This window comes from Chionomys nivalis, chromosome 2 (assembly GCF_950005125.1).
Source record: "Chionomys nivalis chromosome 2, mChiNiv1.1, whole genome shotgun sequence".
In the NCBI taxonomy this organism is placed as follows: domain Eukaryota; kingdom Metazoa; phylum Chordata; class Mammalia; order Rodentia; family Cricetidae; genus Chionomys; species Chionomys nivalis.
In genome coordinates, this window is record NC_080087.1 from 72,820,301 (window position 1) to 72,846,912 (window position 26,612).

Genomic DNA, 26,612 nt, shown 5'->3' on the forward strand with positions numbered 1-26,612 from the left:
TCATTTCTGTTGCTGTGACAAACATATCCTTATAGAAAGCAACTCTGGGAGCCGGGCAGTGGTGGCACACAATCCCAGCACTCAGGAGGCAGAGGCAAACAGATCTGTGAGTTCAAGGCCACCCTGGGCTACATGAGACTGATCCAGCTTAAAAGAGAAACAGAGCCAGGCGGTGACGGCTCACACCTTCTATCCCAGTATTTGGGAATCACATGCCTTTAATCCCACTACTGAGGAGGTGGAGACAGGAAGGGATATGACTGGGCAGAGACATGAATATAAGGCGGGAGGAGACAGGAGCTTAGAGCCTTCTGTCTGAGGATTCGTAGAGACGGGATCTCGCCACTTTAGGCTGAGCATTCCGAGAGGTGTAACGCTAGTGGCTGGCTGCTCTGCTTCTCTGATCCTTTCAGCTTTCACCCCCTAATATTGAACTCCAGGTTTTTATTTAATAAGACTAATTAGGATTGCCTTACATCCTCCAAAGCACCAATCCATCTGTTTTCTCCTCTGCGTTTAAAGACCCTAGTTTCCTTCTGTGTCAGCCTACCCACTTACTCTATCCACCATCACAAGAGAGGATCATTCCATGTGGAATGAGGTGCAGGGGCTCACTCACGGGCATCCTGCTCAGACTGTCCCAGCTTAGAGCCCACGCTGCATGCCAGAAACAAGTTACCAACACAGGTCCTGTGTCTGTTTCAGACACTGTAATTGAACCTAATAGCTTTTGAAGTTTAGTATATTAATCCTTTGGTATTTATGGGTAGCAGGGATGTGTATGGGAAGGCAAGAGGGCAGATTCACTGCGGATGCAAAATCACACAGGTGCTCAGAGCTGTACTGACAGTGGTTCAGATGTATCCAGATGTTGTCCACACTCTCCCATGCACCAGCCCCAACCACCTCTAGACTTCTTATAATATGCAATACAATTTAAACACCAACTGTTATGCCATGTTGACAAGGGAATAACTAGAAAAATGGTATGCAGATATTCAGGTCAAACCCAATGAAAAATTTAAACATTCTGTGTGTATGTGCCATCTATGATGTGTGCGGCACACCACAGTATGTATGAGGTCACAGAGCAACTTTCTGGAGTTGTCTCCTCCCACCTTTGCGTGGGCTCTTTCAAAAGTTGACCTTGCAATCCTCCTGTCTCATCCTCCTGAGCAGTGGGAACTACAGGGATGTGCAGCAACCAAGCCCGGTGTGTGTGTTGTGTGTGTATCTGTTTTACATCATGTGTGTGCCATGAGGGGGTTTGTCTGTATGAGTGAGGGTGCCTGTGGATGCCAGCAGAGGCTTTGTGATTCCTCGGGCTGGGGACAAGTTGCCTGACCTGGGTGCTGGAAACAAAACGATCCCTTGCATGAGCAGTATGCATGTTCTTACGCCGCCTCTCCAAGGCCTCTCGGCTTGTCTGCAAATCTTAGGTTTAGGCTTTGGAATTTCTGCTATGGGGCTCTTTCAATGGGCAGATATTAGGACTAATTAATTTCTCCGTCTGGTGTGTGAGGGCATGCCTTAGTCACCAGGCAGGATTCCTACACACACCTCACTCTGGTGAGTGGGTAAGCACAGGAAAGTACAACAATTCAGGGAAAGAATGTGGGCCCATCAAATCACCCTATGACTGCATCCTAAACCCAAACCTGGCTCCTTATGGATGCAAGCACCCCCCCCCCACTCCTGTGGAAAGTCACAGCTACCTATACAGGTGCCCGTTTTCCCACAGGAGACTGTCTATCCTTTGCTGTCTGTCAAGATTAGGCTCCAGTTTCTTTCTCTTCCGCCTGCCTCTCTATGCTGACTCAGGAATCTAACAGCGTATATGCTATATGGTGGCCCTGTGGAGGCCAGAGGCTGTCACTGCGTGTCTTCCTCAGTTGCTCTCTGTCTCATCTGTCACCAATATGGCCGGTCCTTGATCTTTAGGACGCACCTATCTTCGCCCCTCAGCTCTGGGGTTTCAGACAGTGCACACCATTGTCAGTATGGCAAGTACTCTTCCCCACTGAGCCATTTCCCAGTCACGGTTTCTCCACAGCACCCCTCCCCCCACCATGCCAGCATGGTCACTTACACTAAGTTCTTGAGAACACAGTCTGGCTGGCACAGAGCCTTGCACAGTGAGGACACTCCTTTTTCCAAGCTGTTGGATGCAATATTAAGATGATCCAATGTCTTGCTGTTGGTTAGGACGGAGGCAAAGATCTTGCAGTCCTCAGGGGAAAGCTGGCAGCCTGCCACCCTGCAGGAGAAGGAGGAGGTCATATTTTTCTCTGGCTTCACAACAATGTCCCCTTGCTAACCCCATGAAGGTTTGGAACTTCTCACACCTTGACACTGTTCTTCAAACAGACAAACAAACGATGATTTGGAATGTGTATGAGTGTTTGCCTGTATGTATGTATGCATGCCACATGTGTGCCTGGTACCGACAGAGACCAGAAGGGGGCATCACATTCCCTAGAACTAGAACTGCAGACAGCGGCATCATTGTGGGTGCTGGGACTTAAGTATGGGTTCTCTGCGCATGAGCAGCAAGTACTCTTAACTGCTGATTCATCTTTCCAGCCCAGTTTTTAAACTACATTTATTTATTGGGTGCGTGTGCGTGCATATGTATACACACGTTTAATGCCCTTCAGCTGTGGTACACGCTATACTGGTAAACTGTGATTTGCCATCTGTTGAAACTGGACTGTGGGAGTGAGGAGGGCTTTCCTGCCCCAGAGTCTAGCATGCTTATTGCAAATATCCTCTAAGACGCCTCCTTGTCCAGGAATGGGCTGGCCCCTGTGGGTCTGTAGGGAGAGGGGGAGAGCACTCTGTAGAAACACTGTGTTCTGGAACAGCTGGACCCGCTGGCCCATCCTGCTGGTTAGCTGTCATCAGTGACTAAGGTGACTGAGTTTGCGCAGGAAGGGTAGAAGGACACGGATGAAAGTGTGCAAATTAAAAACTGTAGTCCTCGTGTGACAAGGTGGCTTTTTTTTTTTTTTTTTTGTCTTTTTAAGACAGGGTTTTTCTGCGTAACAGTCCTGGCTGCCCTGGAATTTACTTTTGCAGACCAGGCTGACCTCAAACTTGCTGAGATCCACCTGTCTCTGCCCTCCCACGTGCTGGGATTAAGGCATGAGCCAGCACCGCCCAGCCCTCCTGTTGACAGTTTTAATCGTCAACATGACACAATCTATGATCACACAGAAAGGTGTCTCAAGGAGGGGTTCTCTAAATAGGGATGACCTGTGGGCATGGCTATGGGCGGTGTGGGGGGCACCAGTTCTCAGGAAGGACAGTCCTGAGCTCTGTACACGCAGGGAGAGTGAGCTGAGCACTAGCAAGCGTCCATTCAGCTACTGCTCTTTGCTCTCGACTGTGGATTAACGGGACTCTCTGCTGCCCTGACCTCCCACAGCAGAGCCCTGTGAGCTGGAATTTTGAATGCAATATCCTTTTACTCTGACGCTGCTTATGCCAAGACTTTTTTTTTTTTTTAAATCACACCCAGATGGACCAAACTTTGATGCCTCCTCTGCGGGGCGTGCAAGCTGGCAGACACACACAGGGACTCACAGCAGCTTCTCTACGATGCACTCTTCCCGGTTCAGCACCTCACACAACAGTTTCACATCGCCACGGGAGAGGGTCGTGAAGCTGAGGTTCAAGTAACGCAGGTTATAGTTCTGTGCCAACAGCTCAAAGAACATGTGGTTATTGCACAGGAAGGACACGTTGTTGACCCTGCAGAACAAAGAAACCCGTCAGTTCCCATCCAGCCGACCGTCTCCTCCTATGTACTGCAAAATGACTGGGTATTCTAATTTTGTGACCTAGTGATACCGCTCATTGGCTCTCAAACTGGGTGATTTTCCTCCTCCATGTGGAACTCTGAGAAATGTCTGCAAGCAAGGTTGGCTGTCAGAAGAGGAAGCATCTAGAAAGAGGAGCCCGCACACACTCTCGTCATCCTACAATTCACAGAACACCCCCAGTGAAGAATGGTCAGCAACAGACATTAGTGGTACCACAATGGCTAGACTGACCCGACCTTAGACGGTAAGCCTCCATCTGTGCAGGTGGTGGGAAGATGGCAGGGAGCTGAGTCCCTTACTTCCATGACAGGACCCGACCAAAGTCGCCCTTTAACTTACTCGAGTATTTGAGGGGTACAGTTGGGATGCTTGAGATGATCATACAAAATCGAAAAGGCCGACTCGCCCAGATTCGTGTCCTTCACCTGGAGTTCCTGGACTTGCTCACTGCTCACCAGCGCGGAGCATACATGTTGCCAACAGATGAGTAGTTTCTCCCTGTAGCAGAGGAGAAAGGAATACAGTCCGTTGTTGAAAAGTTAACTCAAGGGGCTGGAGAGAAGGCTTGGCCTTGGCGGTTCAGAGCCTTTGTTGTTCTCACAGAGAACCTGAGCTCACTTCCCATGGTAACTCACAACCATCCCTAACTCCAATTCCAGGGTAATGACTCCCTCTTCTGGCCACCACGGGTACTGTATGCACACGATGGACGTGCACAAACGTAGGCAAAACATTTATACACACAAAACAATGTACTGGCTTTTTGGAACCCTAGTCTATTTGGATGCAAAGCTTCCTAGGCCTGGATGTGTGTGTGGGGGGGGCTTGGACTTCCCACAGGGCAGGGTTCCCTGCCCTCTCTTAAGGAGGGAGGGGGAGGGAGAAGGGTGAGTGGAGGAGCAGGAGGGGAATGGGAGGAGGGGAGGAAGTGCAAATTTTTGAATGGAAAAATAAATAATAAACAAAAACAAAAATAAATAAATGATAAAAACTGTCAGGGCTTTCAGATTCTACTCATTTACAAAATAGTTAAGGCAAAACATCCACAGCACACAAACACAGCAATGCAACTCCCCGAACAGTGTGAGGGTAGCCAGCTAAGTTCATGCCTGCAGTTCTTAGCCAGACACAGGGCAAGGTCTGTGGGGTAGAGGTACAGCTCGTATCTATTGGGTAAGGGCTGGAGGTGTTTGAGAATCTTAAACATTTGGAACCAGGTATGTCTGGAACTTTGTTCTACACTCCCTGCTCCCACAGCAGAACAAGCAACCTGGATGGTTGAGAAAACCTGCCTTACAGACAACCTTGCTGGTTTCAGAATGGGAATGGGACAGGACGCCAGAGTCACCGAGTCAAAAGCTAGAGCAAGCGTCTCCTGGGCTCAGACTCAGCTGTGGCTACTTGTGTAGTATATGACCTAGGATAACATACTTGACTCCTGCTCACTGTCCTCATCTCTAACAGGACAATCAAATTTGCCTCCTAACATTCCTCCCCCTCCCTCCCTCCCTCCCTCCCTCCCTCTCTCTCTCTCTCTGTGTGTGTGTGTGTGTGTGTGTGTGTGTGTAGGTCAAAGGACAACTTGCAGGAATCAGTTTTCCTACCATACCGACTAAGGAATCGATCGTAGATCATCTGACTTGAGTGTGGCCACCTTTAACTGCTGAGCCATCTTGCCAGCTCACCTTACAAGATTTCTGAGTATGAGTCCATTTATAACAAGTTTTTGTGTATAAATGTGAGTGCATGCACACGTGCATGTGCATGTGTGCGTGTGTGTGCTTGCGTGTCTCTGCCTCCCTAGTGCTGCTATATACAACCTTTATTTTTTTTTAAAATGTGGATCCTGGAGACAAAACTGGAGTTCTCATATTTGTGCAGCAACTGAGTTAACCCCATATTCCCTATGACATTTCTCTTTGATGGTTTTTCAAGACAGGGTTTCTCTGTGTAACAGTCCTAGATGCTCTGGAACTCACTCTGTAGACCAGGCTGGCCTCAAACTTAGAGATCCACCTGTCTCTGCCTCCTGAGTGCTCAAATTAAAGGCGTGAGCCACCACCCGGAAACATTTAACTTTTAAAAGGCAGTTTGTAGTTAGGATGTGAAGAAAGTCTGAGGAGGAGGGGAGAGAAGAACCTGAGTGCGATGCTCAGATCTTAAGAGGGGCGGAAAACACAGGACAGGTGCCATCACACTCCATCCTCACAAAACAGTGGGTTAATACGACTGCTGCTCTGATAATGAGGCCACTGTCCCCGAGGAAAGCAAAGTCCCAAGGATAAATTCCCGAGCTCCTACACAGTCAACCCAGACTGCTTACTGCTGCAGAAGTTCGAGGGCAGCCTGGAGAACACGAAGGATACAAGGCTAGACCATGTCTCAAAAAAAACCGAGCTGGGGCCACAGTTCCTGGCAAAGTGCCAGCCCCGTATACACAAGGCCCTGGATTCTAACCTCAGAATACAAAAAAAAAAAAAAAAAAAAGCCAAGAGATCAAATTATACACATGCATTTCTACTGATTTTTTTTTTTTTGTGTGTGTGTGTGTGTGTGTGCGCGCGCGCGGAAGACAGGATCTCACTCTTTAGATCAGACTGACCTGGAAGCCACTATGTATGTAGCCCAGATGAGTTTAAAATGCTCAGAGTTCCTCTTACCTCAGTTTCCCGAGTGCTGGGGCTACAAATATGAGACGTTGCTCAGTTTGGCTAATTTTTTTTATTCCTTAGATATACTATCTTATGTATTCTAGGCTTGCCCTGTACTTATTATATAACCAAGGATGAGCCCGAGTTTCTGATTGAATCCACTACCTGAGGGACTTGCATTACAGGCATGCACCCCTATGGTTACAGGCATGCACCCCTATGGTTACAGGCATGCACCCCTATGGTTACAGGCATGCACCCCTATGGTTACAGGCATGCACCACTATACTCAGGTTTTATATGACGCCAGGGAGCAAATCCAGGGCCTGCATATTATTATAGGCACTATAGGCCCCGTATACCAGAACTGATAGACCACTGTTACTCTATAACTATGCACAACTAGTTAACAAAAAGGCACTGTGGCACATGCCTTCAGTCCAGTGCTCTGGAGACAGGCAGATCAAGACCTGAGTTCCAGGCTTGCCACAGCTACTTGTCCAAAAATATTAACAAAAATTGAATAGTAATAAGATCAAATAGCATATCTTTTAAAGAAGATTTATTATGTATGTGGTTGCTGGGAATTGAACTTGGGACCTCCAGAAGAGCAGTCAGTGCTCTTAACCTCTGAGCCATCTCTTCAGCCCTCCAACTGGCATATCTTTAAGTGAGTCAATCCAGGACTCACAATGGAGCCTGTTGGACTGGAGACAGTTCAGTGATTATTTAAGAAAGCTTATATTTCTTCAGAGAATAAGAATTTGAATCCCAGAACCCACATCAGGGCAGATTACAAACCACCTGTAATTACAGCTCCAGGGGATCAGATGCCCCCTTCTGGCCACCGAGATAATCTCCACATCCGTGCATACCAACACAGTCACATACACATAAAATTAAAATAAATCTTAAAAAGTGTAAGTCATTGACAGAAAGTGAATTTTTGCATTTTCACCCTTTTTAAAATTTTGATTTTGTTTTAAAATTTATTTTAAAGATATATTTAATTAAAATAGAATTCTATCACTTTCCCTTTCCCACTTGCCATGCCCTAACCCTCAAACCGATAGCCTTTTCTTTATTATATATATACATGCATGAACATATATACGCACACGTGTGTATATATATATGTACATACACAACCTGCGGAGTCTGTTTTGATTGTTTGTGTGCATGGGATTTCTGGGCTGGACACTCAGCACTGGACAACAGGATGAGTTTTGAACCAGGGTTCTATGTAAGCCGGCAATACACAGGGCATAGTCTGAGGAGACAGAGGAGAGAAAATGAGTGGACTCACATGTAGCTGTGTTCTTGTTCAAGCTGCAGGACAGCTTGCATCGAAAAGGAGAGTTTCTTCAGCGTAGAACAGTGCTTTAAGCAGTAGGCAGCAACCATCAGATCAGAATAATCCTTAGCCACGAACTTCACCTGCTGCAGGAAGTTCACCACCTGGACTACAAAGGCCTCGTCGTCCATCTCAAACAGACAGTAAAACAGCTTCATGCTGTCTACTTGTTCCTGAAGGTCCTCATTGACACTTATTGTTTCCAGGCACCGATACAACTTCTGCTTCACCTCCTGGGACAACTGATAGCCAAAAAACGCCTGTAGCTTTTCTTGTTCGGATTGGTGTAAAAGGCCAAAGATAAAACAGCCCCCAAAAATCCAGTGTACATTGACTTTCTTTAGAAATGTAAACAGGAGTGTCTCTATACACTGGACGTCTTTACTAGGGTGGTCTGTGTGGTTCTTCACCAGATAAAAGACAGCAGCGCAGAACTCCTGGACGGACGGGTGGAGGAACGTGTAAAAATTCTTGAAGTCCCTGCTCTTCAGAAATATCTTGATGTTCAGCAGCATGGGGATGTCCGAACTGACGATGCCATTTTTCCTGAGATCTTCCTCACTAAATGCAAACCTGTCCGTCCACATGCCCTCTGCGGCCAGGGAACACAGGCCCTGAAGCAGGTCTTGGCTTTTCTTACTTGGACCATGGGCGCTCTTGGGAATGAGCAGGTTTAAGATGTACGTGGTGTATATGGAGGTGGCGCGTCGGCAGACGGGAGCCGGGTCTCTTCCCTTGTCTATCTCGTTTTTCAGGCAAGTAGCCACCGCCAAGCAGAGCAAAGGGACCTGACACAGAGTGAACACCTGTTCATTTTCTCTCACCAACCTGAAGGCTTCCTGGGCTCTGTTCTTGTCGGGGAACAAGTCCCGGAAAATCGTTCTCCTGCTGCTCTCGTCGAATCCCAGCATGGCCCTCATTTCTGTGTAGTCGATCCTGTCCTCCAGTTTATCAAAAGTCTCCGGGGTAGCTGTGATGAGGAGAGAGGACTCTGGGAGTATCTTCCTCCTGAGCAAACTGCTCAGCAGTATATGCACCGGCCGTTTCTCGATCCAGTTATGACACAGCTCCAATTCTGGTTCAGTCAAATCACAATTCAGCCTTTCCAGGCTGTCAATGATGAACAGGAGTTTCTCAGGTTGGGATATTATCTCCATGATGGGAGCTGAGGGGCTGGGCCACTCTCTGGACATCAGTTCGGCCAGGCTGGCCGTCTTCAGCTGCGTCACTTCCCGACAGCAGAAGTAGAAGACGTAGGAGAATTTGTTCTGAAATACCAGGCCTTCCGACCAGGCCAGCATCAACCTTGCCAAAGTCAGTGTCTTGCCGATTCCCGCCATTCCCTTCAGGAACACCGTGTGTGGCTTCTTCTCAGTTGTCTTTGATATGAAAAGATGCTCGAAATGACTGTATTCGTCCTGGTTGACTTTCGGCTTCATGAAATCCTGAATTGGGATGTCGAATTTTCTGGACCAAATCCGGGTCAGCTTCTTCTTCAAATGAGCTTGATACAGTTTTGTGTATCCTGAGGTCAGTGAGCACAGGAGGAAAAAAAAATCCACAATGCATCAAAATTAAGCATTCACTCATATATGACCCGACCTTGATATTTTAATTCTCAGGAGGTACCCTTCAAAAAAAACCATTATTTTAAATTATGTGTGTGTTAGTGCACTCTCAGGGAGGTCAGAGGAGTTGAACTGCCACCTCATGGAGCTGGAGTTACAGCTGGCCATGAGCCAGCCCCCATGGGTGCTGGGAATGGAGAGTGCTGGCAACTGAACTCAGGTCCTCTCCAAGAGCAGGGCATGCTCGCAACCACGGAGCCATTTCTTCAGCCTGTTTATGATGGATGTCTTTAGGAATCGGTAAGCTGTGGGCCCAGTGTTAGCATCCAGGCACAACTTGGCCCTGCTCTTGGGAACCTGGCACAGTGTGTCACCCCTCTGTGCATGGCAAGCCGTTCCTTGGCTGTACACAGGTCTCTTTAGGAGACAAGTCCACCTACTCCCTCTTCCTGCTGTTCTGAAGAGGCAAGCAGGTCTTTCCCTCTCTTTCTCCCCTCCCCTTTCCGTTCTCTCGGTAATTGCATCATGCGATGGGACCCACTGGAGTCCACTTAAGGTCCTACCTCACGCTGTAACCATAACACCGAGAACAATATGCTGGTTAATGGGAGATTTTCACTGGTCCTTGAGCACAGCTTGCGTGTGTGCATGTGTGTTGTGTGAATGTTATAGTGTTAAATTGTCATGGGCTATTTCAGAAGCTGGCACCAGAAGTTCGGGGCTCCCTCTCCCCCATTTCAGCCCAAACTGGGTTTTAAAAAGATTCTTTAAAATGTTCAACAAGTATAATTTCCCACATATATGGCATGAATGCAAAAAGGAGTCTATTTAGGGGATCAGAGGGAATTAGTGTGGGGGGGAGGGTCACGGTGGGGGAATACCACAAGCAAAGCACCATGACATACATACACAGGCGTGCGTGAAAACTTTACACTGAAACTCATTTTGTATGCCAAGTATAATAATTTTTAAACGGTGTTCAATAAAAGTAAAAGGCAGGCTGGGCAATCAAGGGGGGACTGAGGAAAACCGAGGCAATCTGCATTTTGTGAAATGTCTTAAGTTTAAAGCTCAAAGGATGAGGGCCAGTTAGGCGCCCTAGGAGGTAAAGGCACTTGCCACTAAGCCTGATGACCCGAGTTTGGTCCCTGAGACCCAGATGATAGAAGCAGAATTAACTATCAAAAGTTGTCCTCTGATCTCCACTTGTGTACCATGGTGTGCAGGTGTACGTGCGCATATACAGAAAGAATTATGTCAAAAGAAAAGCCAATAGGTGGATGTGCAGTTAATCAGAAGGAGCTAAAGAGGGAATGAAGGAATTAAGAGGTTAGAAACAAAAAAGATACACACAAGACATCACATGAAGCTCTAACATGAGGCTCAAGACACGGCTCAGTGGTTAAGACTTGGGTTCAGTTCCAAGCATCCACATGGCTGTCCAGTACCAGAAAATCTAAATGCCCTCTTCTGGCCTCTGCTTCTTGAGTGCTGTCTCATTTTTTGAGCCAAGTTTCTTTCCAGCTGTCTAGAACTTGCCACGCTGAAGGGCCAGCTTGCTACAGTGCCTGGCTTTCATGTGGCTGCTGAAGTCAGATTCTCACGCTTAAACAGAGGGAGCCATCTCCCTGCCAACCATGATGTGATCTACACAGCAGGTGTTTTCAGTTGCTGCTGGCCCAAATCCACGGAGCTACCACTTCTCTCTAGAGTTAAGTTCCCAGTTTCGATGCGAGGGTGAATTACTGATGTCCTGGGTAGAGGTTTAACCATTTAGGCAGGTTAGGGCACAAAACCCTACACATTTGACTACAAAGAGCTAATATGTCTACATGAATCTGCCTCCTTCCTAAAGAAGAAAAACGTCCCCGACATCTGCTGGTCCATGGTAGATGGGTATGAGGAAGAGTCAAATCATCCAAACCATATGACCATCCTCACCAGAAAGCAGCTTAAACCAACTCACCAGCAATCTCTCTCGCTGCCCGCTCACTGAGATCCTTCCTATTGATCTTCTGGAAGATTCTGAAGGTCACATCCCAGGCTTTCTTCTCCTCGTAATATTTGACCAGTAAATTGGCGAGGTCTTCTCGAGACGCCTTCTTCACTTTGGTCCAAGGAATTTGTTTCAGCCCATACTGCACGATGTCCTCCTTGAGGAACTCTTTGAACTTCATGAATTCCTTCTTGTTCAGTTCTTCCAGGTACCACATAAGGCCATAGTCAGAAAAGAAAGATGCCATTCTGGCTTAAGAACAGATGGGAATCTGTGGGAAAATCAGGCAAGCAGTGAGTTATTAAAAAACGGGATCAGTAAACTAGACCCCCTGAATGTGGGTGACAGTTATGTGGCTTGATCTGTTTTGGGGGAGGCCTGGCAGTGGCACCAGGGCCTATCCCAAGTGTATGAACTGGCTTTCTGGAGCCCATTCCCGATGGTGGGATACCTTGCTCAGTCTTGATACAGGGGGAAGGGCTTAGTCCTGCCTTAAGTTGGTATTCCAGCCGTTGTTGACTTCCCAAGGAAGGCTCTACCCCTGCTGAGGAGTGGATGGTGAGAGCTGAGGGGGGCAGACCAGGCTCTCCTAGAAGCCTGACAGAAATCTAAGCCTTGTTTCAGTTCACTATAAAGGGACAGAGCTAAACAGACAGATCTTAGAAAAAACAGCCTTCTGCTGGCTTAGCAAGCCACCAAAGCCCCTTTGCTGGCTCAGCAGGTGTGCCCCCCCCCCCCCAAGTCTCCTGATATCTAAGGATAGCTTTCCTTACCCTGATGCTGAAAAGTTAAGTCTCTAACCACTAGGACCTCTCACCAATCAGCCCCAGATTAATCCCTCCTCTCTGGAATTCCCCAACTCTGCTTTGGGGTCACCAAGTGCCACCCCAATGTTGGAATTAATAAAGTACTCTTTATTGCATATGTGGCTGTTGGTCTTCTTTGGGGACCTCTCTCAGACCATAACAATTGGTGTGCTGTCCTGGAAGCCCCCCAGAGAGCCCCACCATGTTGAATGCATGATAACCCAGCCAGCCAGTGAAGTGAGCGCTCTTTGTCTTGGTCTGTTCTGTTCCTTGTTCTGTGTTTTTTCCCCCTACTTGGAGGCTCGAGCTAACTGAATCTGGAGGCCAAGGTTTGCCTGGCAGAAACACTAGAGGCACCTCCACCACATGGGCCAGGAGATATCTGATTCACTTGGTAGGGAAAACTGGGTCCCATTGGCCAAACTGGGACAGAGGGTCCCTTTTGGTTGAAGGGGGAACACGGTTGTGTCTGTTGCAAAATGGAACTCCCCAGGGAGACATACCATTAGCCTGTTCTGGTTCCCGGTTTCTTTTTTGTGTGCCCTACTGGTACATTTCTGCCAGTGTTCTTTGTGTCTTCCTGTCTGTTGGTAATGTTACCTCATTACTTCTCTTCAGAATGGGTCCGTCAAACTCAACCTTCTCCCTTGAGTTATTTTGGACCATTCCAAGGACTTTTAAACCTAAGCTGTTGACTTGCAGCTTACTGTCTGGAGGGGACACGCTTGATAATGACATGGTGAGACTTTGAGTACCTGGTAGAAAACCTGCAGCTGATCATTGTGGTGGCCCGTACGGGGAAGCTGACAATCTTTTTGTGTGTGTGTGTGTGTGTGTGTGTGTGTGTGTGTGTAGGTGTGTGTGGGTGTGCAGGATACTGACTGCCAGGCAGGCACTCTGCCTGCAAGCTGCCCATGCACATAACTGCTGCACACCCCATCCCTTCCTTCCTGAGCCCAATTCTTCACTGTAGACCAAGGTCCTTGCTGCCAGTTCACCCTTTCCTGTTCTGACACTGCCTAGGAAGAATTATGCTTTTGTTTCTACAAAAAGTGTGGGTTTTGTTCATTCATATCCAATGGGTTATGATTTCGAGGGGTTGGTTACAAATTATCACTGGTTAAGGTAAGAGAAAAACTGCTAATCTCAGGTGCTTCTTGTCGCTGCAGGTTTTTATGTGGAGTTATTTCTGTTACGGTATGTTTCTGTTCTTGTTTAAAGTATTATAGGCATACAATACTCGAGACTGCTAAAGGAAACCACAGAAAGGACTTTGATAAAGTTTTCACGTTGTCTGAAAAAATGCAGGAGACTAAAATAAGACTGAGTAAGAACGTCTGGCTGAAGCAGAGGAACAGCGATAGGAACCGAGAAGTATAGTGAGTTGTAGAAGGCCAGAGGAGGTAAGAGATTTGAGCATGCTATGCTAATTCTGGGTGGTTTTCTTCATTAAAAAACAAAGCTGATGATTCCCTACAAAATATTTGTGTTGGGAACGGGGTCATTCTCTTTAAAGGAGAGAGGGGGACAGGCCACCGCCTACTGCACCCCTGTACTGTCTTTCCTTCTCCAGACGAGTTGGAGGACTTCTTTTCTATCCCACCACCTTACCCCCAGGTCCCCCAGGATGAGAGGTCCTGGAGGACAGAGGGGGAGAATGGAGGAGCCCCCCACATATGCATGCATTCTTGGAGGAAGGAGCTGCCAGCCGGAGCTGACTCCCTTGTGGGCTAACCTGATGCTGAGGGTAGGCAGCAGCTAGCAACTAGCCACTAGCAACCTTTAAAATTAGAAATTACAAAATTCTAAGTTCTCTGAGAATTCTGACTTTTAATTCACCAGACCACATGGGATGACTGTTTCCAGTGCTCCAGGTCCTCTTTACTACTGAGGAGAGGGACCGGACTGGAACAGAGACTTGGAAATTGGTTCCGGGCCCAGATGGAAGACCGCCCACCAATGCAGACCTCATAAATGTTGGGTTTCCAACATGGAGAAAGGTAGGGAGAGGCTGGACATCTACCACCAGACCTAATGGGGGGAGGGTTTCTGGGCTGCCCCGAGGTGGCCCACAAATTTGTCCAAAGTCACTCAGATACGCCAGGGGCCTGAAGAAACACCAGGAGCATTCCTAGAAAGGCTGATAGAAGATTGAGACTTATCCACCCTCGAATCTGGAAGTACCAGAGAACTGATCTGCAGCTGCCCTGGCTTTTGTCAACCAGTCAGCACTAGCGATCGGCCTCAAGTTGCCGAGACTAGACGGTTTCAAAGGCAAGAGGTTGACTGAGCTCATGGTGGTTGCTGAGAAAGTATTCAACCCCAGAAGACAGACAAAGTTAGGGCTCACAACAGCTTTAAAAAGACAGATACATGGGGCTCACCAAAGTCCTTCTAGCTGTGTCAGGCATCCCAGAGGTTAGAAAACAGGCACTGGCCTTTGGAGACTCACCACGTAAAGGGAAAGGCCCAAAGCAGGGACTGCGCAATAGGCCTAGTACTACTGCAAAAAGATCAATGTGCCTATTGTAGGAAGTTGGGTCATTGAAGAATAAATGCTCTGAACAGGGCTCAAAAGTAAAGGTACTGAAACTGGGAGAAATAAGGGATTGAAGGGGGTGGAGCTCGGAGCCCCTCCCCGAGCCTTGAGTAACCCTAAAGGTGGAGGGGAAAGCCATAGATTTTCTGTTAGACACAGGAGCACAACACCCCATTCTAAAACAACCTAGGCAAAATGTCACCAGAACAACCCAGAGTGCAAGGGGCTACAGGGATGAACCGGTATTTGTGGGGCTACAGGGATGAACCAGTACTCATGGACTACTCAAAGATCAGTGGACATAGAAAAGGGCCAAGTAACCCATCCTTTTATGGTCATCCCTGACTGCCCACACCCACTGTTTGGAAGAGACTTAGTAACTAAGATAGGGACCCACATCCATTTTGACAAATGGCTTACAGGCCCTCCAAACCAAAGACGCAATAGAAACATGCTTCAAAATTGGCTCCAAGAAATTCCCCAAGCAGGGGATCACTCCCCATATTAAGCACCTCAGAGACCTGGGAATTTTGGTCCCTTGCCAGTCGGCCTGGAACACACCCCTGTTAATGTGGATGACCTCCTGATAGCAGCGGACACCTTGGAAGCCTGCAAAGCTGCCACTACAGGGCTGCTTAGAACTTTGGGAGACTTGGGGTATCGTGTATCAGTAAAGGTGGCTCAACTCGGCCAAACTGAGGAAACTTACTTGGGGTACATACTCAAAGGGGGTCTAAAGATGGCTGTCAAAAGCAAGGAAGGAGGCCATCCAGACCCAGCAACTGCCGAGAGGTGAGAGAGCTCCTGGGGTCTGCTGGGTTATGTAGCTCTGGATCCCTGGGTTTGCTGAATTCACCCGGCTTCTATATGAGGCCATGGTGGGGGATGATTCCCCTCGACTGGACCTCACAGACGGAAAAGGCACTCAATGAAATTAAGTCGGCTCTACTGAATGCACCTGCTCTGGCACTACCCGATCTACCAGGTGCCACCAAACCCTTCCACATGTATGTGGATGAGAAGAAGGGAATGGCCATGGGGGTACTGTTGCAAACCCTGGAGCCATGGAAAAGGCCGGTAGCCTACTTGTCCAAAAAGCTGGATCCAGGGCTACTGGTTGGCCTCCTTGCCTCTGCATAATTGCAGCATCAGCTTTACTAGGTAAAGACCCAGGCAAGTTAACTTTGGGGCACCATGCTATCGAGGGGGTCCTTAAACATCCTCCTGATAGACGGCTGACTCATGATCAGGCTTTGCTCTTTACCCACCCAGGATCCCATACACCCACAGCAGTGCCTTGAACCCTGCCGCCCTGCTCCCAGACCCGGACCTGGATCAGCCTCTCCACGATTGTCTGGACATCCTGAGCCATCTCCGTGAGATCAGACCAGACCTCAAGGACGTCCCTTTGTCATGGGCTGAGGTAACATTGTACACAGATGGCAGTAGCTTCATCAACATGGTATCAGGTATAGCAGGGCAGCAGTTACAACTGAGGAAGAAGTCATAGGGACAGAGGCTCCACCTCCTGGGACATCAGCCCAGAGGGCCAAGCTGATAGCTCTAACACAGGCACTGCAGTTGGGAAAAGGAAAAAGACTTAATGTCTATATTGATAGCTGGTATGCGTTTGCTATGATACATATCCACAGTGCCATCTACAGGGAGAGGGATCGGTGACTACAGATGGAAAGACTATTAAAAACAAACAGGAGATTTTAGATCTTTTACAGGCCATATGGCTGCTCTAGGAGATAGCTGTCATACACTGCCCTGGGCACCAGAAAGGAGAGGACCCAATCTCGAGGGGGAAACAGCCGGACAGACACAGCAGCAAAGGAGGCTGCCCTCCAGACAGCAGCCATCCTGCTGGCCACACCAAAGATGGTCACCCATGTTGCCAGAATGTCCAGCTTACACTGACCAAGATCTCCAAGGAATCTACTCCTGCACCAACACAAGGAGAAGGATGGCTCAGGACCCGAGGAATGGATCACCTTCCCACACTCTGCCACTCAGCCAGTCTAATACATCAGAGATACTTGAGAGAAGTAAAGATACAGGACCTCCTGAGAAGAGCACCTCCTAAGGGTTATGACCTTAGGGCCAAAACAGCAGAAGCTGCAGGCCGATGTCCTACAAGCCGTCTTGTCAGAACAAAAGGCGGAGTCATGAGAACTGGACACCGGGAGAGAGGAGCTCAGCCCGGCATCAATTGGGAGACTGACTTCACAGAGGTAAAGCCAGGCAGGCTACAAGTACTTTCCAGTGTTTATAGGCACCTTTCCAGGATGGGCTGAGGCTTTCCCAGCTAATCACAAGATGGATGCCATGGTGGTCAAGAAGCTCCTGGAAGAAATTATCCCGAGGTATGGCCTCCCTGTGCTCCTGGGCCCAGATAATGAACCTGAATTCCTCTCTCAGGTAACACAAAGACTAGTTACAGCTATGCGGACCAACTGGAAACTTCATTGTGCTTATTGTCCCCAAAGTTCAGGCCAGGTAAAAAGGATAAACCAAACCCTAAGGGGGACATTAACCAAATTAACCCTTGAAACTGGCGGTGCCTGTGTGTCTCTCCTCCCCTATGCTCTCTACAGGGTTTGCGATTCTCCTTATACCCTAGACCTGACCCCATCTGAGATCATGTATTGTTGGGTCCCTAGAGGACAGGCCTTCGCACCCCCACTTGGTCTGTTTTGCACTCTTGCGGTTGGTTGAAGACAGGAACAAAAACAGGAACAATCTGTTGTTTTCAGCAATGTTTCTAAGGATGTTCACCCCTAAGCCATTGAGTTACGGTGATGAGCTTCCTGCTATTGCTGGTTTGGCCTCCCCTGCTGAGGGCTATATATACTTGTGAGAAAGTGGAATAAAGGGCTTGTCTGCAGAACCTGAAGTTGTGTTGCCTGTTAATCCCGACGTCCCTCGCTCAGAAGAACGACAGTTGCCGTGCTGACGCGGCAATGTATGTCAGGCCACCGCCCATTCTGTGTAATCTTAGGGCAGAACTGGTGGCTGACTTTGATGACCAGAGATTTCTTTCCTACCTACAGGTTCTGTATCGGATGTTGAAACAACTCTGGCCAAGGCAGAGCCTCCTTTGCCCCACGGGTTCCCACCAGGAGACCTGGTGATCGTCACAGATCTCTATGTCCAGCTGATGGTTCTGAGACAGCGGTACAAGCCTGCAGATCCAGAGAAAACATCTCCAGGATTCGAGATGACCCACTACTCAAGCGGGGAATGAGAGAGCTGAGGGCAGACCTGGCTCTCGTAGTAACCTGACAGAAACCTACGCCTTAGTTTTGGTTCACTAAAATGGGACAGAATTAAACAGAGAGTCCTCAGAAAAACCACAGCCTTTTGCTGGCTCAGCAGGCCCCCCATGGTCCCTTCTGCTGGCTTAGCAGGTGTTCCAGGTCTCCTGATAACTAAAGACAGCTTTCCCTACCCTGCTGCTGGAATGAAAGTCCCTAACCACTAGGATCTCCCACCAATAGGCCCCCATATTAATCTTTCCTCCACCAATCAGGCCCAGATTAATCCCTCCTCTCTGGAATTCCTCCAACTCTGCTTTAGAGGAGCTTGTGACTTTCTTTGGGGGTCACCAGATATCACCCCAACATTGGAATTAATAAAGTACTCTTGTTATTGCATACGTGGATGTTGGTCTTCTTTGGGGGCTTCTCTCAGACCCTAACAATGGAGGGCGGGATGGGAAACTGGGGTTGGTATGTAAAATGAAAAGTAAATCTTTTAAATAAAAAATATGAAAAAATGGCATCAAGGGGCTGGGGAGATGGTTGAGCTGGTACGGTGTTTGCTGCACAAGTTTAAGGGCACGCGTTTGGCTCCTCAGCACTTGTGTAAGAAGCGGGGTGTGGTGGCATAGCCCTGTAATCCTAGCACTGGAATAACCAGAGGCAGGAGGACTCCCGGGGCCTGCTGACCAGCTAATCTAACCAAGAACCAGACTGGGTTCCCAGTACCCACACCGGTATGTACGTATGTCTGTGTGTGTGTGTGTGTGTGTGTGTGTAGGGGGGCGTCTCACAGCTTCCTGTAACTTTACCTCCAGGGCATTTATAGACTACTCAGGCATGACACACATGTGATATGCATACATACACTCAATCACATCCATACACAAAATAAATCTTAAGAGAGTTACTGTCATCTCTGACTCTGGCGGCACTGGGTGCTAGGTTAGTATACAGGACAGTATTTATGATAATGGTATAAGATATATCTGAGGCATATACCAGTTATTAATGTAAACCAGTAGATGAGTCCAGTGACATGGGCCTGGAGCCCAACTACTTCAGAGGCGGAGGATTACAAGCTCAGGGTCTGCCTACAAAACACAGTAGTCAAGGGGCTGGAGAGATGGCTCAGAGGTTAAGAGCATTGCCTGCTCTTCCAAGGGTCCTGAGTTCAATTCCCAGCAACCACATGGTGGCTCACAACCATCTGTAATGGGGTCTGGTGCCCTCTTCTGGCCTGCAGGCATACACACAGATGGAATACTGTATACATAATAAATAAATATTTTTAAAAAAAAAAAAACAAAACAAAACACAGTAGTCAAGTCAAGGCAAGCAACTTAATGAAACCCTGTCTCAAAAAAGTAGGGCTGGAGAGATGGCTTAGTGGTTAGGAGCAGTGACTACTCTTCCAGAGGTCCTGGGTTCAATTCCCAGCAACCACATGGTGGCTCACAACAAGGGTAGGAGCTTGGAGTTAAAGGAGGTAGGTGCAGCTAAGGAGTTAAAGGCACTTGCTTACCAAACCAAACCAAATAATAAAAAAAGGCGTCAGGTGGTGGTGGTGGCGAACATCTTTAATCCCGGAGCAGAGACAGGCAGATCTGAGTTCAAGGCCAGCCTGGTCTACAGAGTGAGTTCTAGGACAAGCTTCAAAGCTACATGGAGAAACCCTGTCTCAAAAACCCAAAGAATCAACCCCCCCCCCAAAAACCCAAAACAAAGAGTACCTGTTGACCCTGTAACTCCATTTCTAAAGCACCCAGTACCTCAACACACAAAATACAGAATTTTTAAAGTATATAAAAATAACAAAGAGGGCTGGGTTATGGATCAGTGGTAGAGAGTTTGTGTAGTGTGTGCACTGTACTAGGTTCAATCTTCAGTACTGCAGAAAAATAACCAAACCAAATCAAAGCAAAAATCCCCAAACCAAAGCAAAATCAGATATGCCAAAACCATCCAAAGGAAGGTTTAATAGAATTATGATGTATAAGACTTTTAGCTCTAAGAAAAAAGTACAGAAAGGATGACTCTCACCAGGTATTACATGCAGAAATAATATAACAAGAAAATATGAAAATCTTAACCTGTGTCCACCAAGAATATCTACAATCTAAAACAGACTTATCCATAATAGTGGGAACTTACAAGAAGGAGTGTCTTTTCCCCAGATGGTGCTACAACAGCACAGTCCACGTGCAAAACAGAAGATGAACTGGCACCCAAGAATGACTCTGGAGGTTGCTTTCTGGCCTGCATAGACACACACACTTACACACACTTGCGTGCGCGCACGCACACACACACACTTATCCACGCTCCCACTAACGAAAAGATGCTGAATATTTTCATCATTAATAAAATGAAAACAACAAACTAGCCCCGTATACCTATGGAAATGATCGAGGGACTGAGGCTATGACTCAGGTGGTAGAGGACTTGGTTACACTCTACACCACATCCACAATCAATCAATGAATGACCGATTCCTGGGTCGTCTTAGGGTTCAGATTGTGTACACAGTGGGAAGAGAAAAACCAGCTTGTAGAAGCAGGGTTCTGACTCCACAGACACTACATGGCATGTGTGCATCCCCACACATGTATCTACACATACACCAATGTAATAAAATTAAAATTACACATGTATTTTCAATTTATAATACTTTCCAACTCCACTGGGTTTACTAAGATACGACATCAGTATAAGTTGAGAAATTTACATATTTGAAAAGATCACTACTGGGTTCTCTGAAATGACTATGTTGTGATGAAATCATCAACTGACTATATTGAGAAGCCCAAGGAGGGAAATGAACCCACATCTAGGCTTGTAACAGGGAAACTGAGAAACTAACATAAAAAAATGGAGAGGCTTCCAGATTGTGTTTACTCCTGGCTAAATTAAATTAGGCTGTGTTTTCTCCTGGCTAAAATAATAATCTTGATTTTCTAGAACTCTTCACACCTGTCCTGGAAGATGGCCCTCAAAATGCCAGATGTGCTGAGAAAAAGCCTTTAATATTTAATCTTGTTACAAATAACATTCTTTTAAAGGCATTTTGAAATCCCCTTGTGTGTCTGTGTCGTGACATGATGTGTGTGTGCACACACGTGTCTGTGTGTGACATGACTGTGTGCATAAACGTACACACACACACACACACACACACACACACACACACACGACCATGCAGTTGTCTGCAGAGGCCAGAAGAGGGCATCAGATACCCTGAAGCTGGAGTTACAGGTGGTTGTGAGCCATGCTTGTGGGAACCAGACTCGGGTCCTCTGGAAGAGCAGCATGCATTCTTAATCACTGAGCCATCTCTCCAGACCACAAATTACACTCTTTGGGTGGTGCTACAAAGAAGGGGTATGGGGTACTTTTTAGCAATTTGAGCACCACAAAGAGCCTATGAATACTCACTGAAAGAAACCCGAGTCTCCTTTGAGAAGCCCATGTCCTGTCTGGTGTGTCCCACCCTCCTCTTGAGGACTTCTTTAGTTTAAACAAACCCAACTTTCTATCTCATTTGGTCTTGCCTGGTTGTTGGGGGCCTCTGAGAAGAGTTCCTCAGGCAGCTGCTGCAGTGTGGAGCTATGTTCCTATGGTTAGTGACAATCCAAGGGGATCGGACACTGTAAGGAGAGGTGACTTAGAATCCAGACCAGAGTCCTGCTCAGGTGGCCACGCAGGCAGCAGTCCTTCCTCTTGCAGGGACACTGAGAAATCGCTAGGGTCTATTTTCAGTATGCTGCTAACTGAGAGAGTATCATCTGGAAAAACAAAAAAACCAACCACAGATTGAAACCAGGGGGCCCTGTTCCCCATTCTAACTGGTGGCTGGGAGTCTTCCCTGTGATCAGAAAAGGGGGCACTCTCAACCATGAATAGCCCTTAGATGAGGCTATGCTCCCTGAAACATGATGCTGGGGGATTTGGGAAAGAATTTAAAGGCCAGGAGAGCTATGCAATGCGGTCTCCTGGACGTGCGCTTGTTACCTGCACAAACACAGCAGCTGTGCTGGTTGCCAGACCAAGTTCAAGCCAGACATTCTAGCGGGGAGGGGAGGGGGGTGATATCACCCCACCCCTGACTGAAGAGCCCTTGACAGTTACTGAGGAGACTCATTTGTCCTTGGGGTGGGGTGGCCTTTGGTAGGTTGCCCGTGTTCAAGCGAGTGACCCCACAGCTGTGCACATATGTGCAACACTAACTGCTCTACACTTAGCTTGAAATTTCAGGAGCAAACTACATACTTTAAGAGTAACAACAGGCAAACCAAAGTCAGAAGAAAATAACGAATGAGGTTGAGAGAGAGAGAAAGGGGGAGAGGTTGAGAGAGAAATAGAAAGCGGAAGAGGGAGGGAGAGAGCCTGACTCCAAGTCAGTAGATCTTTGAAAACACCCAACAGGTCTAATTAAAAAAAAAAAAAAAAAAAGAACAGGTAGTGGTGGTGCACACCTTTAATCTCAGCATTTGGGAGACAGAGACACAGGGAGCTTGAGCCTATCCTGGTCTATGGAGCAAGTTCCAGGACTGCCAAGGCTACACATAAGAAACCCTGTCTCAAAACAAAACAAAAACAAAACAAACAAACAAACAAAAAACCCAATGAAGAGGCAAAGGCAGTAGACTGAAAAGCTCCAAATAGTCTAATTAAGAATAAATATAAGGCCAGGTGGTGCTGGTACATGCCTTTAATCCCAACACTCGGGAGGCTGAGACAGGTCAATCTCTGAGTTTGAGGTCAGTCTGGTCTACAGAGCAAGTTCCTGAGCAGGTTCCAAAGCTACATAGAGAACCCCATCTTAAGAAACAAACCATCCAACAAAGAATAAATATAAGCACTTGGGAGGCAGAGGTATATTTCTGTGAGTTTGAACCCAGTCTTGTCTACAGATTGAGTTCCAGGACAGCCAATGCTACACAGAGAAGCCCTGTCTCAAAAAACCAAAATAAGTAAATAAGGTTACCATGGTATCTATCACACACTTTTAATCCCATCACTCAGTAGGCTCAGGCAGAGGCAGGAGGATCTCTGAGTCTGAAGCAGGCCAGGGTTGCAACATGAAATCCTGTCTCCTCCAAATAAATAATAAAGAGGCAGGAATGAAAGACAAAAAAGGAAAAGAAAAACAAGCAGGCATCAGCCAGCTTCCAGAAACCTCACCACCTGCCCTGCAGGAATTAGAAGCAGTGCCATTATAATTTTCAATTTGATCAAACGGAATGATTTTGTCCCGATATATGGGTTCTTAGAAAATGACTGCCCTCACCTTATTTCTTTCTATTTAAAGAGTTTTTGGTTCCAGCTTTGGAGATCCAACCCAGGTCTTTGAGCAGGCGAAGCAAGCCTGCTCTCCACTAAGCTAAACCTTCAACCCCTGACGATGGAAAGGTTGAAAAGCTAACTTTAACAGGTGAAACAAATTCCTCCCTAAGACTTCAGATTCCAACATCATCTTCAATAAGCCAGGTAAAAAAAAATCCACCTAATGCCACACAGAGCCTAGTGTACACCCACACCCTCGTACACAAACCCAAACATACTCATGCACACAACTCACAGACCACACACACGCACACACAAATACACGAGGTGGGGGTTGTGAGCAAGCACACAACCGAGTACCAGAACACAAACCGTTTGAGGCACCGGCTGCGTGCTGGAAGTGTTAAGTCTTTAATGTAAAAACACTTATGAAAACACACGTGACCATTTAAGAACAATAAACTATAAACATTAAAAAGCATTTTGTTCTTTCTCTCTCTTTTTAAGTCAGGGTCTTACTATATAGCCCCAGCGGGCCTGGAACTCACAAAGCCCGCTCCCAGGTGCTTATACTTATTTTTTTTTCGGTTTCCAAGACAAGGTTTCTCTATATAACAGCCCTGGCTGTCCTGGAACTTGCTTTGTAGACCAGGCTGGCCTCGAACTCACAGAGATCTACCTGCCTCTGCCTCCTGAGGGCTGGGATTACAGGCTTGTGCCACCAAAGCCCAGCGACTTTTTCGCCCCCATTCACTATTTTATCTGGTTTCAGGTGCTGGGTCAAGGGCATGCGCCACAACACCAGGCTAAAATAAGGTTTTGATGTTGGCCAATGGTACCCTGCTGGTTAGTCTCCTGACTTTGATAGACCGTGGCTTTGAAAAACAGCATTTTTAACTTTCAGAACATAAGCCTTGAAGTAACTGTGGTAAATATCAGAGGTAAATTTGCATGGGTCTCTGCATCAAAATGAGGTAAACTAAGTGGATTAAAACGACAGAAATCCGGTTAGGGGTATGGGCTGATTGGCAGCATGCCTGCGGAGCCCTGGGTTCAATCCCCAGCAACACAGAAAATCAGGTGTGCTGGGGCGCACCTGTAATGCCAAAACGTGGGAGGTAGAAGCAGGGGGTTAGAGGTTCTGGGTTGTCCGTGGCTATGCTGCGATTTAGGGGCTAGCCCACAGTACTCGAAACCCTGTCTAAAAAGTCAACTCCAACAACAACAAACATTAAGAATTGTATTGCCTCAGGTGTGTGAGGCTACAGCTTCAAAGCTACGGGTCAGCTGGGAGGTGGTGGCGCATGCCTTTAACCCCAGCAATCTGGAGGTAGAAGCAGGCGGATCTCTGTGAGTTCAAGGCTAGCCTGGTCTACAAAGTGAGTTAGGGACAGCCAGGGCTGTTATACAGAGAAACACTGTCTTGGAAAACAAAACAAAATAAAACCAAACAAAAAGTTTTACAAAGTCAGGAGTCAGCGGGATCACCCTCCCTCCCTCTGGGAACCCCTGGCCTGCCTGTTCTGACCTCCTAGTGTGTTGAAAATCTTTGTCTTTCTTTGCAGCTACTAAACTCCAGTATCTGCTCTGATTAGCACACTGCCTGGAGAGAATGCAATGGTGCCCCACACGGTTACTCTTAGGGTGACTAAGCCCACAACAAGCCTTCTGCCACCTTTGGTGTATCGGAGGTCAGATGTATTTGTTTAGCCCAGAAGCTACAACTGTAAAGCCAACAGTAAAGACCAGCGTTATTGATATGCAAAACAGCCTTTGCCCAAGCTTTTACCTCTGTAGCCAAAAAAAAAAAAAAAGAAAAAAAAAAAGGCGGGTCTTTGAAGGATTACACGATTAAGCGCGATTACGCCCCCCCCGGGGCCCCCCCCCGCGAATGGAACACAAAAGATCTCTCTGCCCTACCAGAGAGAACTCACGCGAACCGCTTAGATACACGGACAGGGTTTGTCCATACCCGCCTGCTTCTCTATGGGTTCTCACATCCACGAAAACAAATATAAACAGATCTCCACCCTCTAAATTCTCAGGTATCCAATCTTCACGATTACCTACGCAGGTTATTATTTCCTCTTTGTATCTCGGAGGCCTCACGAGCACCCGCTCCTCTGGTCCCTAGCTCGGCCTGCAATCTCTTGGGGCCCCTGTACTTACTTCGAAGTCGGTGGGGGTGGGGTGGGGGAAGCTGGATTAACTTCGGCGGGATAGTGGGTGGATCCAGCCGGAGCACGTTTTTGAGGGTTTGGTCTAGTAGCGAGTTTTGTTTTTCCTTAAAAAGAAAAAGAAAAAAATTAAATGTAAGTACCGCAAAGTGTCTTGGCTACCCTGCTAAATAAGTCCAAAGTAGCTATGGCATAGGACGCCAACTGCTTCTGGTGGGTCAAGGCGCGAGGGAGGAAAAAGGAGAGAAAAAAGGCAAAGCTTGCAATACCCCCTTAAGAAAATAAGCGTACAAGAGAAAAGCGGCCCCACAAGATTTGCTGACTCACCGCCCCGGGGCGTCCAGGTTACTCCTCAATATAAGGCAGCTGGAACTGGGCAGAAAGTCTATGGTGCCATGTGATTGGCCCATTTGTCACTCCCTCTCATTGGTCCAGGGGAGCTTTTGGCGAAAGGAAGAAGGATGTGATTGATGTTGGATGCTGGGTGTGGCTCTGAGCCCTTGGTTCCTGGTATTGTACAGGGTAGCGGATATTGCTGTGAATCTGGGAATAGGATCCCGGATGAGCCCCGGATGTGGGATCTCCGGGGGTTCTGCCTCTACGGAACCCCTTCAGCATCTCCCGAAGGGAAGCTGAGCTAGATCTCTTCATCATCTTTGCATGTTGTTACCATTTTATATGTGTGTCATCACTATCTAGCATTTAGATGTATATCAATGAGGGTAGGCAGTCTCTCCCCATGCCCCCAACGCACTACGTAGACTAGGCTGGCCTTGAACTTGGGTTTTTCCTGCCTCAGCCTCCTGAGTGAGCGCTAGGACTGTAGGTGTGTACGATCACTTGCAGCTACGTCATTGTTGTGCTGTGGCACTACCTCCCTGCAAAAAGCTGCTTTGAATCTTCATAGTTTTCCTATAGGTTGAGAGGATTTACATAGACTTTCAAATTATCTCAAATAACACTATTGCTTCAGATCCTGTCTCCTCTGGCCCAACAGAACTGGCTGCATGCACATTTAGCAATATGCTGATTGTCCGTGAAGTGAGAGAGCACGTTAGTCTTTGTTCTTTAAGAATGGCATCTTGAGCTGGCGAGGGCTCAGCAGGTAAAGGCACATGGCTGCCAAGGCCTAGGACCTGAGTTTGATC

General features: G+C 47.4%; 1 protein-coding gene across 1 annotated transcript in view; it reads right to left on the reverse strand.

Moving 5' to 3' along the window:
* The window catches only part of Nlrp4 (NLR family pyrin domain containing 4), a 37,024-nt gene extending 11,522 nt beyond the window's left edge, over window positions 1–25,502 (reverse strand). The window contains exons 1-6 of the mRNA XM_057761798.1: window positions 25,457–25,502; window positions 11,364–11,664; window positions 7,782–9,354; window positions 4,164–4,322; window positions 3,586–3,753; window positions 2,090–2,257 (exon numbers count right to left, since the gene is read on the reverse strand). Of these exons, the coding sequence (XP_057617781.1) occupies window positions 2,090–2,257; window positions 3,586–3,753; window positions 4,164–4,322; window positions 7,782–9,354; window positions 11,364–11,640 (2,345 nt within the window). The 5' untranslated portion in view covers window positions 11,641–11,664; window positions 25,457–25,502. The remainder of the gene's footprint in view (window positions 1–2,089; window positions 2,258–3,585; window positions 3,754–4,163; window positions 4,323–7,781; window positions 9,355–11,363; window positions 11,665–25,456) is intronic.
* Between the last annotated feature and the right edge of the window lie 1,110 nt (window positions 25,503–26,612).